The sequence below is a fragment of the Trachurus trachurus genome (genome assembly GCF_905171665.1).
Source record: "Trachurus trachurus genome assembly, chromosome: 3".
Taxonomy (NCBI): Eukaryota; Metazoa; Chordata; class Actinopteri; order Carangiformes; family Carangidae; genus Trachurus; species Trachurus trachurus.
Genome location: NC_139893.1, coordinates 17,017,812 through 17,033,884, shown reverse-complemented (window position 1 = coordinate 17,033,884; position 16,073 = coordinate 17,017,812). Strand labels below are relative to the sequence as shown.

At 40.2% G+C, this 16,073-nt stretch overlaps 2 protein-coding genes across 2 annotated transcripts in view; both read right to left on the bottom strand.

The window, feature by feature from the left end:
* The window catches only part of LOC311007767 (tropomyosin alpha-1 chain-like), a gene marked incomplete at both ends in the record, with an annotated part of 69,749 nt that overhangs the window by 19,821 nt on the left and 33,855 nt on the right, over positions 1 to 16,073 (bottom strand). The window lies entirely within an intron of this gene.
* LOC311008048 (transmembrane protein 266-like) overlaps positions 1 to 16,073 on the bottom strand; it is a gene marked incomplete at both ends in the record, with an annotated part of 37,784 nt that overhangs the window by 10,426 nt on the left and 11,285 nt on the right. Inside the window, 2 exons of the mRNA XM_084001481.1 lie at positions 310 to 383; positions 2,023 to 2,177. Of these exons, the coding sequence (XP_083857607.1) occupies positions 310 to 383; positions 2,023 to 2,177 (229 nt within the window). The remainder of the gene's footprint in view (positions 1 to 309; positions 384 to 2,022; positions 2,178 to 16,073) is intronic.

Sequence of the window (16,073 nt, the reverse complement as noted above, 5' to 3'; positions counted from 1 at the left end):
CGCCTTGAGGTAGCATTTCTGAGGCTAAGGCTAGATCTTGGCGATAGGCTGGAGGATAATGAGCAATAATTGAAATTAAATGGCAGCCACCTACTCTAGTTCCCTTAGGCCTGTGGTTTGCAATCCTGGAGGCAAGACATAACCAAAACTTAAGGAACATTTAGTTTGGTTTAATTCAATCATGCATTAAAAAGAAATGCAGTGTGTCAGTTTAAATAACTGAGACCTTGAACACCTGAAGGAAATAGGAAAGACTTTTATTAATGGTGGTAGAAATAAAGTTTGTGGACACAAAAGCACATGTCTTACCTCAGAAAAGAAGAGGGACAAGATGATAAGGCTGATCCAGTGGATAATGCTGGCAAATTGAAAAGCATTGGAAACTGTTGAGAGAGGAGAGATGTTAAGTTTTATAGAGGTGAAATAATCGAATAAATCAAGGTCTTCCATTATCTCTGAGGTGAGCATTCAAATTTATTCAGATTTTTAAAATTGACTCGAATTTTAATCTAACCACTTTGAGTTGGTGCCTTGGCCCCGTCACTGAGTGAAGATACAATCCATTGGTTTCTGTAATTAAGAAGCTGCAGAACAAAAAAACTTTTTCCTACCTGAATTCATTTTGAAGTTTCACCAATATCTCTACTCCTACTGCCCCTCTGTTTGATACTCTGTCCATCAGCATTTTTAGGTCTATCAATATCTCTGAGTCCATCCATCATTCTACAGCGCCAACCTGTATTTACCAATATCCTGCTCCACTAATCTCTCTGTGCATGCTCTCACTCACTCCCACCTTATTGCCCACTCCTCTCTTTGTCTTGCAGGACAGCAGCAGGCAAAGCACTCGATTACAACAAATCTGAAGTGACTAGAGACCTGCAGTCCCTGCAGCGAGACTCAGGTATCATCAGAGCTGGATGCTGGCCAGTAATCGATGGGGACATGTGCTTGCTGCCATAGACAAGAGACTTGCTTCATTATCACCTCTCTCCATCACTCTCCATCACAACTGTTTACCATCCTGCTCAACCAGCGCCTCTCTGAGTGGCAAGGCTGCACACAGCAGTGATGGAAAGAGTGGACACTTAATACATACACATGATTGTGGCGTCACATGCGAGGCCACTGGTGAAAGAAGTAATCAGATCCTTCACTTTATGTATCAATACAACCATTTTCAAATCCTAGTTAACACAGTCAGGTAATTTTGTCTTGTCAAGATAAATCTAATCAAATTGGTCATTATATCATCACTGAAATATTGGATACATTAACTCTTTTTTATCAAACACTCATTTTAAATAAAACCATCTCTTAATTTTTTGAAGGGGAACGCCTCTGGTCGAGTTACTCACAACTGATTATCTAAAATTTAACAAGGGGCACTGGGTATTGCGATGGTGGTTATGATAATGCTTATAATTATGATTGTGTTTATGATTATGATTGTGATTGTAATTATGATTATAAGCAAATTGATAAAATAAAAATGCCATGTAACCTGTAAAATAAATGCAGTGGAGTGAAAAGTATATTTCTGTAGTATATTTCCTTCAGAACCGTGGCAAATCTGATGTAGAAAAGAAAACAGGATCGAGAAATATGTAAATGTCAAGGGTATGTGTGTAAATGTATGATGTCTGTTGTCACTTTTCAGGACTGGCACAATGGAATGAAGCAGACTACAACCAGAAAAAAAACAGCTGCCATTCCTGAAATCTCATTATGCTGACCATGAAAAGGTACAAATTCTCTTATTTTGACCCTGTTTATGTGTAGGTCACAGTGCATCAGCAGTTGAGTGAGTAAAAGATTTGGTTTATTGCTCAAGGACACTACAGTACATGATGCCATGCTGCTCCAGTGCAGCTGCTGCTCTGCTCTGTGTTGCCTCCCAGGTGGTTGTACGAGGCCTACGGGGTGAACTGCCGGACTTGCACACAAAAAACCTCCCTTATTAAAAAATAAATAATAAATAAATGTTGAAATAGGTTAAATAAATGTGTGCACACTATTTACATTGTAGGAGTTTGGTGTCTATGAGTAGCTCCAAAGACAGGAAAAGCACCACCAGGATGACACAGGCCACCAGGACACAGTTGAAGCCAGCGCTGAGCAGACAGACCTGCCACAGGGCCACTCGATGACCACAACAGGGCTTCAGCCAGTTGGACCTAAGGAGACAGAGCACAAGGAATGAGTTACAAATTAACCTAACATTAGCCTAATGAAAAATGAAGAAAAAACGTTGGTATGACCGAAAAGGCAGGCAGCCGAAACAGCACTGCGCATAGGCAGAAGCCAACTCACAACAATACAGCTTTGATTAAATTCACAAGAACATGCAGAAATTAAAAAGGACCCAGCTTCTAAATGAGACCGGCTTTTATTTGCTCAAACTTGGAGGCAGACCCTGCCCAGTATAGGAGACCAAATTGAGACTTACTCTGGAGGGGCGGGGGACACACACCTTGTTTATTGTCCCCCAGCACTTTTCAAAATAAACTGACGCCCTTGCTAGGCTACTGCATATTAAGAAAATTTAGAACGGTATTGTGCAACAATTGAGATGGGGACCCCCCTGAATATTCGGTATTTCGCACACCGCAAATAGGTAAATGTAGATTTATAGCTGTATGATTCATTTATTGCACCGACCTCAGTTAAAGTTTATTATTACACAAGAAAAAAAGAACACATCAGAAAAGTAAGATGGGCTCATAAACAGATTGTTCTGACAACTAAACAAGATAGTTCACAATTTCATGTCATATTTCTGATATATATATATATTGAAAAATGTAGTGTAGTTTTTAATCAATATATTGCCTTGAAACAAGTAGCACTAATGAAAATAAACAAAGAGGTACAGAGCTACAATTAATAATCATCAGAGTGACAGAATGAGCTTGGCCAACAGAGGGCGGTAGTTTACACTTCTGAAAGATGAAAAATCCCAGCAAAGTTCAGTGAAAAAGGGTATAGGGTGGTCAGAGAGCACATTTTCAGAGACAGGGACAGTGAAGCTCTGTGAACTAGTGACTTGAACATCAGCTGTAAGTGTGACTGGAATACCGATGGACTCCTCTTCACATGGCAATGAAGGGAGTCACTGTAGAGGATGCTTCTTTCATGTTCAGCAAAATCAATGGCCTGGGACACCAGTTAAAGTGTGACATATAAGAAAATCTAATTAAATGCAGTATCTTCATGTAAATAAACACATTACTTAAAGAGTAAATTGATTTTCTTTAATGTTGGTAAGATGCTCCATATTTAAGAGAAAATATAAGGCAAATATTTTTAAGACTGGAAAAACAAAAGCTTCATCCTGCCAAGCAGTGTGAAAGAATCCAGCATTTAGGCCATTAAAGTGTTTGGCAAGGTGGCTCAATGCTATTTTGAAATAGTGGGCTAGTCTTACAGACCGACTACTACAAGGGCTGACAGTCGGAGCTGAGAGAAACAATGCCTCTCACCAGCTCTCCAGCTGGAGTGGAAAGTTGGCTCTGCCCACTACCTTTCCCTTCGCCCCATGCACTGGCATGGAGGAGACAGACATTGGCAGAGCATTTCCCTCCTCTGATCATGTCTTCATTCTTTGGCGTGGAGCTAACACGAGCTGCAACAGTGGCAAAATGGCTCCATTTTCACTGTGGCTGCCAAACTGATTATGCTGCACTCATTTGAATATTTGATCTGTTTTAATACCAGTTACAGCCTATAACCGTTTTTCTGTATTAGTTTTTCTGATTAGAATTTGTCATTAATTTAAGCAAATTGCATTGTTTTTGGACATGTGAGCAAAGGAGTGAATAAATCTGCTCAAAAATCACTCCCATCATTATTATATCATTACCTCAAAGAATTATGAGAAGAAACAATACAAGTGTTACAGTTTATAGGGATTTAACTATATGCCAGTTTCCTTCTACTAAAAAGTAGATGTTGTGGGATAATATGAGGTGGGAGATTTCTTGGCTGGCTCCTTTACAAGCACAACACACATGGAGCATTTACTAGTAGTAGATTCAGTGCTGTGTTACAACTACCCCAATAGGGAGACTTTTTTTTTTAAGTGTCACCTCCTCATTTCTGACATAGTATATGCTCCTGCTCACCGGCCACACGTGTCTTTTTTATTTCACATGTCTGGCTCTTTGGTTATTAGATCAATGGGAAATGTTCACAGCCTGAGCATAAGACAAAGTGCATTGCTAAAGATTAAAACGGCATAGTAACATATTTATGTCACACTGAGGAAAATGTTTACAGCAGCAGCCTGTCAAGATGACCACACCACCCTCCCACTGGTTTCTCAGAAGGAAGTATTTGTTCAAGGCTGGAATGGGCAGAGCCGCCATCATGTAAACAATGCATGGCTAATCTAATAAAGGCATAATCGTGCTGAGAGCAATCATCTTCTTGGCTTTGGGTGGAATGGCACAAGCAGGCGAGCTCCAGATAGCGTAGAATCTGCTCCACCGGAGTCTTGGCGAGACTCTGCGGATGCCAGGGACTGTACCATCTTGTGCACCTGTCTACATGCCAGGACACCTGAGCGTCTTGTCTACGAGAAACAAACCAGCAGTTCACTTTATACATTACACAGTCACTGATGTGAACAGCCTCTAATATACAGTAGTCATTTTTAAATAAAATGACTATTCAGAAGAAAGTCCTATATTGTCGATATTCATCTCAACAGTACATCTGTAGTAGTTAATTTCTCATGCATGCCGATCACAGCCAACAGCATATGTTACCAAACTTAAAGGAGCGAGAATTTAAGAAAACACAAGCTGCTACATTTCATCCTTGATTTCCCCCACAGCATTCATGTGCCACAAATAATAGAGGATGAGATATGAAGCAGTTGAGAATATCAGGGAGATTATATCGTTCAAACACAAAGATAATGTGTCCGTGAGAAAATCAAGGAAACAATGACTATGGGTGTGTGTGTATGTGTATGATCTTCAGCTTTTCATCCAAATGTTTTTGTGACTGTGACTGAAATGTTCCACCAGCGCAGTTGGAAGTCAGTGCCTTGCTGAAGGCCACCTTGACAGTATTGGGTGAAGGTGAGGAGAGTTACTCATTCACCCCCTCAACTGAAATTTTCCATTAAACTCTGGGGATATGCACAAGTCAACCCTCCATTAACAACCTTCTCTAAACTTTACAGATTCATGATTTCTCTCAACAGCACAGTATTTACCTAAACATGTTCCTTTAGACCCAGTCACCTGGTCATAGTGAGTGGAATCTATTGTAATAGTGTATATTAGAAAATAAAAGAAGATCATCAGAAATAGTAGTTTCTTGTTGAGTGAGATGGTGCATGCAAAGCTGGAGGGCGATTTTGGAATATGTTTTTTTTTTAAATAAATATATATATATATATATACAAAAGAAAATGTGCTGCGGGTCTCCCATGCATTTGAGTCATCCAAACATTTCACTGGTTCAAACAACCTCCATTTCCTGATCTTATGGGTTAGCAGACCTCTACCATATGATTAGACGGTCTGTCAAAGTGCATCTTATATCAAATGGTCTCACGCATCATTCAACCGCTGCAGGGAAGCAAAGGATAAGAAAAAAAATCCAGAACAATAAAACTCCTTGAGGGGAGTTGTAAAAAGATGTGGTAAAAGTGAAATACTCCACTCACAAACTTTATAAGGGCACATTCTCATCAAGCATTAATGGCTGCAGGAATCATGTTATAGTGCAGCCAATCACAGTGAACTTCCCTGACTGTCTTTAAAGGGACTCCTATAACAGAGCCATGGTCCCTACTTTAAAGTTCCTCAGCAGTAGCTATGACTAAACCCACAAACCACCTAATGAAACAATCTTAAATGGCTGTTTAATGTCTCTCAGTGCAGTTTAAAAGAATGCCAAACACAGTTTTTAAACACTTTGGAGATTAAGAATGGGGCTGAATGTGTTACACACTGTCTTCTGTGTATTTATAGAGATAATATTTCTCTAATAACTAAGTTTTAGTTGAGTGTCTTTTTTTGTTTTACCTTTTGGCAGAACCAGACAACTGTTTCCAGGCTGTATGTTAAGTTACGCTATAGGTTTTATCTTGATTTTATGATATAGACAAATAGTAGAGTTGGTCTTCTTATTTTGGTCTTGGCAATATTTCCCAAAATATCTTATTATTCCTTTAAATCATTGGTGAACAAGGACTTTCCCACTTATCCATCCACTAACTAAGAGAAAAGACAAAAGGTTAAAATACTGTTCATATCTGAAGATGATTGAAAACAAACACATTATATTGTGTGGAATATTTTTATGCATTATGCATTATTATTGCATAGAAAGCGATGAACACACATACTGTATTTTTTCATTGAACATAAATTGATAGCTCAGCCTTAAATGTGGCTATGACAGATGATTTAATAGTATTCTTTGATCCAAATATGTTAATCTAAAGTAACTTCTCTGCATGGATCATTGGATCAGTTTTTCTAATTCTTGTTAAAAGCGAACAGTGTGTAGTTTTTTTTACTTTCTAGCGATTCAACGTTCTGTGTTTCCCAACAAATATGACAATATTATGAGTAACAATGTTGATGCAAGCTGTCTTTAAGTGTTTAAACTGGCTCCTGTGGCAGTGACCTTATTCACATCTGCTTCACATCTGCTATATCTGCTATATACAGTATGTCTTCTTCACATATACTTTCTGAAGCCACACATTTAGTGTTTCCAACAATCCAAAATGTCCAATGTTTAACCAGTGATAATTTAACAGCAAAAGTCCCATTTCTCCAAACTTCAAATGGTGAAAGTGTAAGGTTTTGAGCTTTGAATGAAATGTCTCTGACTAATGTAGCTTTTTTAGGGCTTGGAGAGAGTGATTTTAGTGCTTTTGTGAACTGGGTGCTTTTGCAGGTTGAACTTGCCTGACTGATCTTAAATTTGGGCATGTTTATCTGCTGAATGAACAGTTTAAGAGATGTATTTTAGCTGCTGGCAATGTGGGTTTAGTCAAGTTTAATCTGTCCCTCACACAATCAAACACAAGTTACTATTACTAAACAAAATACTCTTCAACAAAACAACTCTGCCACTATCCATCTGTGGCTGTAGTTCTACTAGTAGAAGTTGGCAACTCTACACACATATTTAGCAGGCATTTAAAAAAATCCATCAGCAGTTGCTGTGTGTAAATGGCACCAAGAGAGCCTGCACAGAAAGCTGCCTGGGCCGGGAGAAACCGTCAGGAGTTGCTGCAGGGATGGATAGTGGCAGCTGGATGAAATCGGTCTGTTTACCAGCCTTGTGTCCACTGAAGCTCCTGGCACCTCACTGTGGCAAGGATGTTTGTTTGTTTCTTATTTTATGGGGATAAAAGAGGCTTTTGAACCTCAGAGCCAATGAGAAGCATCACAGTTTTTGCTGCATTCACCTCACCTCAGACATCAGAGTTTCACCCTTGCAAACGTCACAGTTGTTCTAGCGGCTCTGGCAGACTGCCACCAGATGCCACAGTGTTTGAGCTTCCTCTGCTCACCATACAGTATCTCCTTAATTAAAGTCCACACACACTTACGTTCTTTCTCAATAGCTTTGATGCAAATTACGCATCAGCGTCATCTCACCCTTCATTCGCACACTCTCAATGCAGTTCTCAGAGCAGAGAATGCATTTCTCATGACACCAATTTGACTGTACAAAAGCCTCTAAAATAATCAAAACCTTGTTTACAATTAAACCAATTTTATCTAATGCTTCAAGACTCGAGACACCAAATGATTTGATAGTTTGATGAAAAAAAAACCCTGCCTGACTTTAGAAAAACTTCAGACAAATAACTATTTCCTGTTTTAACAATGCATTAGTTTACTCTGCTTTCAGCAGATTACTAAACAGATAACTGCACTGTCACTTTAGAACAGTGTGAGAAAATGTATGAAAGACAGAACAGCCTATGATTTAGAACAAGGTTTATCCAAAACATTACTATGATGAGAAAGGTGTTTAGCATTTTTCAATGCAGTGTTTCTCTTTGGAGCAGATATGTGGTACTTTGCATTTTATGTGTGTGATCTTTGGATTTGTGTGTAGAATTTTGAGAAAAATAATAACTAGCTTAGAAAATATGTGAAATAAGTGTAGAATAATTACATGGATGATTAACGTGGAACTATGCATTCAAAATACAGACAATGAAAAATATGCTGTCAAAGTTATAGCATCAAGAAAATTCATAACATATACAGTATGTATATTTTTACTTGTTTGAATATTGAATAAGAGAGTGAACTATGTGTGGATATAACACAAGTCTGTACTATAACATACTAATGTGTGTGTGGAACTGATCAGCTGATTTGAGAACTGTATTACTATACTGTATTACTGTGACGAGAATGATCTTTCTGATTGCTCATGTGAAGTGTATTTGTGGTTTCAAAAAGGAAAATAGAACAATCCCGCCCCTAAAATGCTCCTTTTTAAGCACAGCATCTAGTAACAGCGCCCCCCTTGTTCACAGTGCTATGTAAGGTAACATCCTTGCCAAGATCAGATCTATCATCTGAGGATATTAAAATGAGTCAACACGGCAATAAACCTGTGAGTTTCAATCTGCCTGGCATCCATAACATGCCTCTTCTTTTCACAGGCAAAAAGCCAGTGCATCACACACACACACACACACACACACACACTCACACTTATGTGGATGTGAGTTCACAGCGAGTGTGAAGACTCAGATTTTGGTATAAGAGACAAATAGAGGCTAAATGCAGTGAATGTGTGTGTCCTTACTTCATGTCATGCCAAAACTAGCCTAGCCCAGAGGGGACGCAGTCAGACACTGCTGGTGACACATGCAGTATATTAATGAGTCTTATTAAAGCAAGAGAACAGTAACAAATGTTGTTTCCCTGACCCACTCGGCCCTGACGGCCTGACAGAACCACCTGGCCCAAGTCACCAATAGACAAGCACATACAATGGACAAGGTCACCTCCCAAACTGGTTGTTTTCAAACTTGTTTTGGCTTCGCACATTTTCACATTGACATTTTGCACAACTGAAATCTGATTTAGCAAATGACTCTCTGTTCTTTCTTCATTTGCTCTCCTGATTCCACTGTTTTCTCTTTCCACCTCATCTATTTCTCTATATTATTTCCTCTGCCAGTGCGAATTGAGCAGGTTGATATAGCTGTCAGTGTTTCCCACTGCTGCTGAGATTGAGTGGAGCTGGACAGGGAAACAGAGGAGGGAGATTAAATCAGGGGAAGTAATCGATACCAGCACGTTGAGTGAGCCACCAAACACTGGGACTGTCAGACTCACAGCACCTGATGGTCTCATCAGATAAAGTACTCCACTGGAGTGGAAGGGGAGATATTGCTTAAACATTTATTCAGCTTTAGTGGAATAGACAGCAATAGAGAACAAGTCCAACAAGAATTTCTATATCAACTTTTTTTTTTTTTTTTTACCTCACTTCTTATTCCATCATGTTGGTGTATCACCAGCAAGCAACTACAAGTCTATTTAAAGGAACACGGCTTGCACAGTTGCTCGACGTATATACAGTAGTACATTAACATAAGGTCAGGACTTTTATTTTGTCTCTCTTGTTACAATTACAAGTGTATTTCCAAGCTAAATCTGCTGATGGCAAATTCAATCACACCTGACAAATATGACAAAGCAGAGACCAGACAGGCACTATCTCATCCTCCCCTAGAGACATATGTGTCTCCAGCAGGCTCCACATTTCAACAACCAGTGCACTCACTCACAAACACACACTCACACACACAACACTTCATGCTAAAGCAAGCATGGAAAAGGGGGAGTATCAACTAAGCATAAAATACATGCTGAGTTTCCCTGATGCTGTCAGATTGCAGGTAATTAATTTTACATTTGAAAGGTTCCCCATTACCAATGCCTGTGCACCACTGATCACAACACATCAGCAGGGAAGAGGCAAACCCCCAAACTCCTGCAGCATTTTCATGGGAAACACAACCAAGAGAAATATATGACTGACTTTGGAGTCAAATCTAAATATGTGAGGTAGCTGACTGACTTCTGCTCAGATATAGCAGGTTTTGTTTATTGAAACTTTCTGTCAGCAGCTAAAAGTAAATTATACAGGCAAATTATTAGCACAATATTTACCTTCTCGCATCAACAATATTGTCAGGAAAGCAGAGTATTGATTCAAATGGCTCATTTGCTTATGTGCAGCAGTTGCATAACAGCTTCTTAGTCTAATTCCAAGTCATGCCAGCAGCAACCATTGTAGGATAGATAGATAGATAGATAGATAGATAGATAGATAGATAGATAGATAGATAGATAGATAGATAGATAGATAGATAGATAGATAGATAGATAGATAGATAGATAGATAGATAGATAGATAGATAGATAGATAGATAGATAGATAGATAGATAGATAGATATAGCTATAGGGATTTACTGTGAGCAGCTCCTGAACACCACAACAGTCAACAAAGGCAACTGGTGTTCAGCTTTTCCTCTCAGTCCTATGGGAGCGCTGGGGAAAGACTAATTTGTATGTTGCAAGGGGACAGGAAGGTCAATGTCCACATTCTGTATTCTGTGAGTGTATATTGCATGTGTGCATTCACATGTGCACAGCCAGTCAGAGCCAGCTTCGATCGGGCTACTCCTACTATAGACTGCAGTTAGTTATGGATCTCAACTGAGGTGACTGAGCTGAGTAAATATATAGCTCATTTAAATGCAGCAAAATAAAAAACTGAACTTTGACTGTACAGGCAAGGAAGACTAATGACACTGATCATTTTAGCTGGATTGTGCCATTAAAACATACGTAGATATATAAATGTTAAATTAAATAAACTAGGAAGGACATTGGCAGAGAAGATGATAAATTGCAGAGTTCATTATATCACATACAATTTAAATGACAAAATGGAATGGCTGCATAATAATACACATAAAAGGTGTATCCACTTGTTCTGAAGAGATACAAAAACAACCAGTATGACAAACAGTGAACATTTGGTATCTAAACTACATGGGGCTGGAGTCTGGAAGAGTTAAGAAAAGCTGGTTTAGGCCACAAAAGCCAAGTGTCAGAACCAGTTTCACCACTAAACCATGGACATAATTATGTGAATAGGGCTATACTTGAATTTTTCCATTGACAACTTTCTAAATTTTGCAAATGGGCCAGCTGTATTTCCAAAATGGAACATTTGGACCCTTGGCCTAAAGCTAGTGGGTGGCATAGGGTTGGAGCCCCTGTCCCCCACCCCGCCCCCTCTGCTCACTACAGATTTAGATGAACCATCTGGTGTTGGTACCTAACTCTGGACTCCTTGCACATTTGGAACAGCCATCTCAGCAACATATGCTTCTGTCTCAGCGTCTGGCAACCACATACCCATCACTGGGATGGGATGTGACATCCTTCCAATGCTCAGGTGTGCACTTGTAATGGCAGTGGGAGGTTGGTGGTGGTCTTTTGAGCTAGTCTGGCAACTTGCTTTCACAGGGCTTTTTTTTTTTTACCCAGGTGTTATCCCTTCTCTTCTGACTCTAATAAGCTCAGTTAGTTTCCCCTTTTCCTTGTCACCCTGTCAGCATCACACTCTGGATTGTGACCACTTTATTACACCTTTTCATGTGCACATCAGATGTTGGGTTGTACTGTATATTCAGGCTGTGAGCAGGTATTGCTGCAAGAGTCAGGTGTGTTGCTAAAAGGCATAACAGAGTTTGTTAAATGGTATTTTCGGTTAGTGTTAGATGTTATTTTTTTAAATGGTATTTAAGCTCCAGGCTATTTCTCCTTTAAACAGAGTTGTCAGTGTAGTGTTTATATATGCTGCATGATGCCTGCGTGGCCTGAAAAGCTTTACGTTTTTCTACCTAGACCTTTTAATTTTGTTTGTAGTTAGCCCATTTTTAAATTGGTCAGGTCAAAATGTGTTTGTCCAGTGCTACAGTATTTTAGTCTTATGAAGAAATAAGATTCATGTTTTAGATTTTCCAATTTAGAAAACAATTAATTCAATGCAAACTTTCCAAACCTAAAACAAAATAAAACATTTTCTGACTAAAGGAAGTACCTTTTCACATAACATGGAACCTAATTTCTAAATCTTGTTTCACTTTTGGCCCAGTTATCATCAGGAACTACTCAACTGCCAGTTTAAACCATCAATGGAAGCTAGAGATGAGGCCAAGACCCCTCCCCCTTTCAACAAAGCCACACACCAGCAGCCGTCTACACAAATACAAGCTGAAATGCACCAAAAGAACCCTTCAACCTAAAAAAAAAAAAAAAAAAAAAGCAAACAAACAAAAGCAGCTTGATGACTAGGGGGAGAGTGGGCGGCCATGAAAGTGCTGAACACAAGCCCATGCCACCTTGGTCCTCCCAGCATTTTTCCTAGACAGGAAGATGGATGAGCCCAAAGCTATTAATAACTACACTCCACTTACCATGGCGCCAAAACTGCTAACACTGCAACTGCCCCCTGATGCTAGCTAGAACAACCACCTCCCACAATGTCGCCCACATCTCTCCTGATAGGAACATAGTGTTAGGCAACAATACAGTAAATGGGTGCTGGAAATCTCCAACCTGTCCACCTATCTTCACCTTCACCATCAAACCATGAACCTCGAGGCTCCTGGGGGGCTTGTAAAGGTGCCTCTGGTAGTCACCATGAAAATAATAAAATATGGGATGATTCTTGGCTTTTAGTTGAGTTACAGCACAGATTAGTTTTCAGCATGAGAAGGTACACATTCTATGAAACCAATTACAGAAATAGATAGAGCAGGACGAGATAGTGAGTGCAAAAAAAGGCAAAGAAACAAAGGAAATGGAAGGAGACCCAGAAAAAGGAAGAAACTGAGGAATATGTAGAAATGTGGTGAATGAGAGAGAACGAAGAGAAGAGCTTCTAAATGTGCAGAAGCATCAATGAAGGACCACTATTGTTCCTAATGATGTGTGACAGCCCAGTAAAACTGGAATATGAAGTGAACCATGATTACAGAGAATTAGATAACAACCACTACACAGTGCAGTGAGAAAGCTCGTCAGGCCTGGCCTTGTTTCCCCTCTTTCTTTCTAAATGTATAAATACTCTATGTGCGTGCATGTGTGTGTGTGTGTGAGAGAGAGAGAGAGAGAGGGACGCAGTGCGTGAGTGACTACTTTGCCATCATGTGAAGTGAGGGCAGCTCACTATAAGAAATAGCAGTAAGATCAGCGCCACCTTCACAATGCTAAAGGCTATGATATGCAAACATGGCTGACAGTAGGTGCTTCATCACACAGTGGCAGCTTGACACAGGAGCCTTTTCTCTTGATTAATCCCCTTCGCTTGCTTCCCGCTATGAAACACGCTGCAGCCTTACAGTATGGGCAAAGCACAATAGCACAAAGCTCTGTTTGATAAACACAATTACTGCCTTTGAGTTTTCTCCTGCTCACAATACACAACATGTAAATACGCGGTGTGTATTTTTTCTTGCAATTATTCTATTTCAGGCAACTTTTACTACTTTTTTTTTAAACATGCTACAAGCAGTTTAATTACACGTTACAACAGAGAAGTTTGCATATGATTTTATTTACACCCAATTTCTTTGAGAAAGGCTCTGCTGACGGCGAGACATTTCCCAAACTACCCGGTAAAAACAATCTTCCACTCCTCACCCAATGAACTGTCACCATGTTGATGAAAAACCTCTACCGTGGTTGTGACATTCTTAGTTTCAGGAGAACACGTGACAGTTCTGCCAAACATCACTTCAGAACACGCCTTAACATTCTCCCATGCATAGCTTCCTCCAGGATGCCCCTTCACTATCTCAGGAAACCAATGAGCCAGCTAATGCAGGCTGGTGGCGGGTGGGAGGTGGAGCAATCCACTTTTCCAGGTATAGTCAGCAGGGCAGCCAATAGATTCTTTAGATATACATTTTCATTTTGATGGCTGTGGATTCCCATCCCGCCGCTGCATCTTTCCTCCTCTCAACTTCACTTCATCATTCAACATGCTCATAAAAAAAGTTTCATTTCCTCAGCCTCATTTCCCTAAAGGTGACTTTTGCAATCTGTCTCTCTGTTAGATGCGCTCCAGCTTTTCCTACAGGCATCCTGAAAGTGAATACATGGGCCTGATGGTGCTTACATGCCGTTATGACCCAACAAAGTCAGCTCACAGGTAAGCCAATCTGAAAGTGCTGATTTAGTAAGTAACCCGCCCACTGCTGCATAAAACTTGTAAAAACGTGATGATGGTGCATGGGCGTGGCGTTCGTGAATGTCATCTAAGGAGGGTAATGGCCGCTGACTGTTTGAGAGGTAGATCGATACGGTAATGAGGAGACAGAGGCACCAGCGTAATCACCGAAAGCCCAGCGGTGCTGAAATCCACAGAATAAAACAGAGGGAGGGACCTGGAAGGATTCAGACTGACTGACACATTCAGTGAGACGCTCTCTTGCTACATCGCCCTGATTCTAATGACATGGCCTTAATGTCAGAGGAGGCGTCTTCTCCTCTTAAACTCACACTTTTTCTTTTTCACTACTGATTTCTCACCAATTGAAAGTGCTGTATATTCCCTCTCAGGTCAAATCTCACAGGTCTGTGAGGCCTATAAACAGCAGTGTTCCTCTATAGTTCACCTCTATTATAACAAACCAAGAGCTATAGGAACATCCTAATGAAAGTTTCCAACACAAGGCCAGACACAAGGCCTGATAATGGTGATTAATGAGAAGGATTAGTAGTAGCATTTAAGGTATACTAAAGATGTAATACACACATTACGGGGGCTCATGCCTGGTGGATTTAAATGGAATTTCATTAAAGCTAAAAGAAAGAATGATGACTTTTACAACTCCCACTGGCAGCATTTTTACAGCCAGACATTTCGCACTAATGACTTGAATATGAAATAGTGACCCCATCGCACTAAGCACAGTTTGAGCAAATTGAGCTCACTGGTAAAATAACCCTCACTGCAGTGACTGGTAAATCTGTTGTTAGAGCTTCTTGTAGCAGGGGTGCGCACAGTTTTTCAGCCTCCGAGACCAGAAGGAGAAATTTAGTCTCTTGCCCTTGGACGCGAGCTCATTTAAACATACTGGTAGTCTTGTTTCTTAATTACTCAACAACAGCAGGCCTGTGACCCAGTTATTGTATAAATCATACTTTCAGCTGGTATACAGGTATTTTACAAGTTGAGCTACGATTAAAAAAAAAAAAAAAAAAAAGGCTGTATGCATAATTCATTACTGTACACTAAAGTTATTCCAAACAGCACAAATCCAACACAGTGAGTGAATGGCATCAGCTCACCATCTCGTTATCTCATTCGTTCTGCATACAGGGATGGACATGCATGCCATCACGTACCCTGATATACGACAGGACACATGAAGGGTGTTCTGGTTGTGATACAAGCACAGTGTGAGTGTCAGCATCGCCTACTGCACTGTTGACGGTGCGTCTGTGACGTCCATCTGTTTCTGGCCATGACTGGCTAACTGAAGGGAACCAATGGAGTGAGACCTGATTTGGTGTCAAACGGAGGACTTGGATGAGTCGCCGTGTATGGATATGGTACGTGTGTGTGTGTGTGTGTGTGTGTGTGTGTGTGTGTGTGTGTGTGTGTGTGTGTGTGTGTGTGTGTGTGTGTGTGTGTGTGTGTGTGTGTGTGTGTTGGAGTCTGTACTACAGCTTATGGTGTTTATGTGCATCCTAGTGAGAGCTTGTGCTAAGAGCCAGGTTTGAGTCACAGTTGCTGGACAGAATGAGGAGACTGGACAAGGAGTAGGTTTTGCATGGTGGAAAATAAAAATCTGTTAATATGGTGACTAATCAAAAGGACAGCTGTGATGTGACCTCATATCCATATGCCATACCAGCATTTCACACAGTCATGTTAAGGCAGAAAAGAAATAGCAGCTCATAAGTTTAACGTGACTTCAACCATAATTACTATGCAGACACTCATGTCTAAACCAACGATACTTATGTTTCCTCTT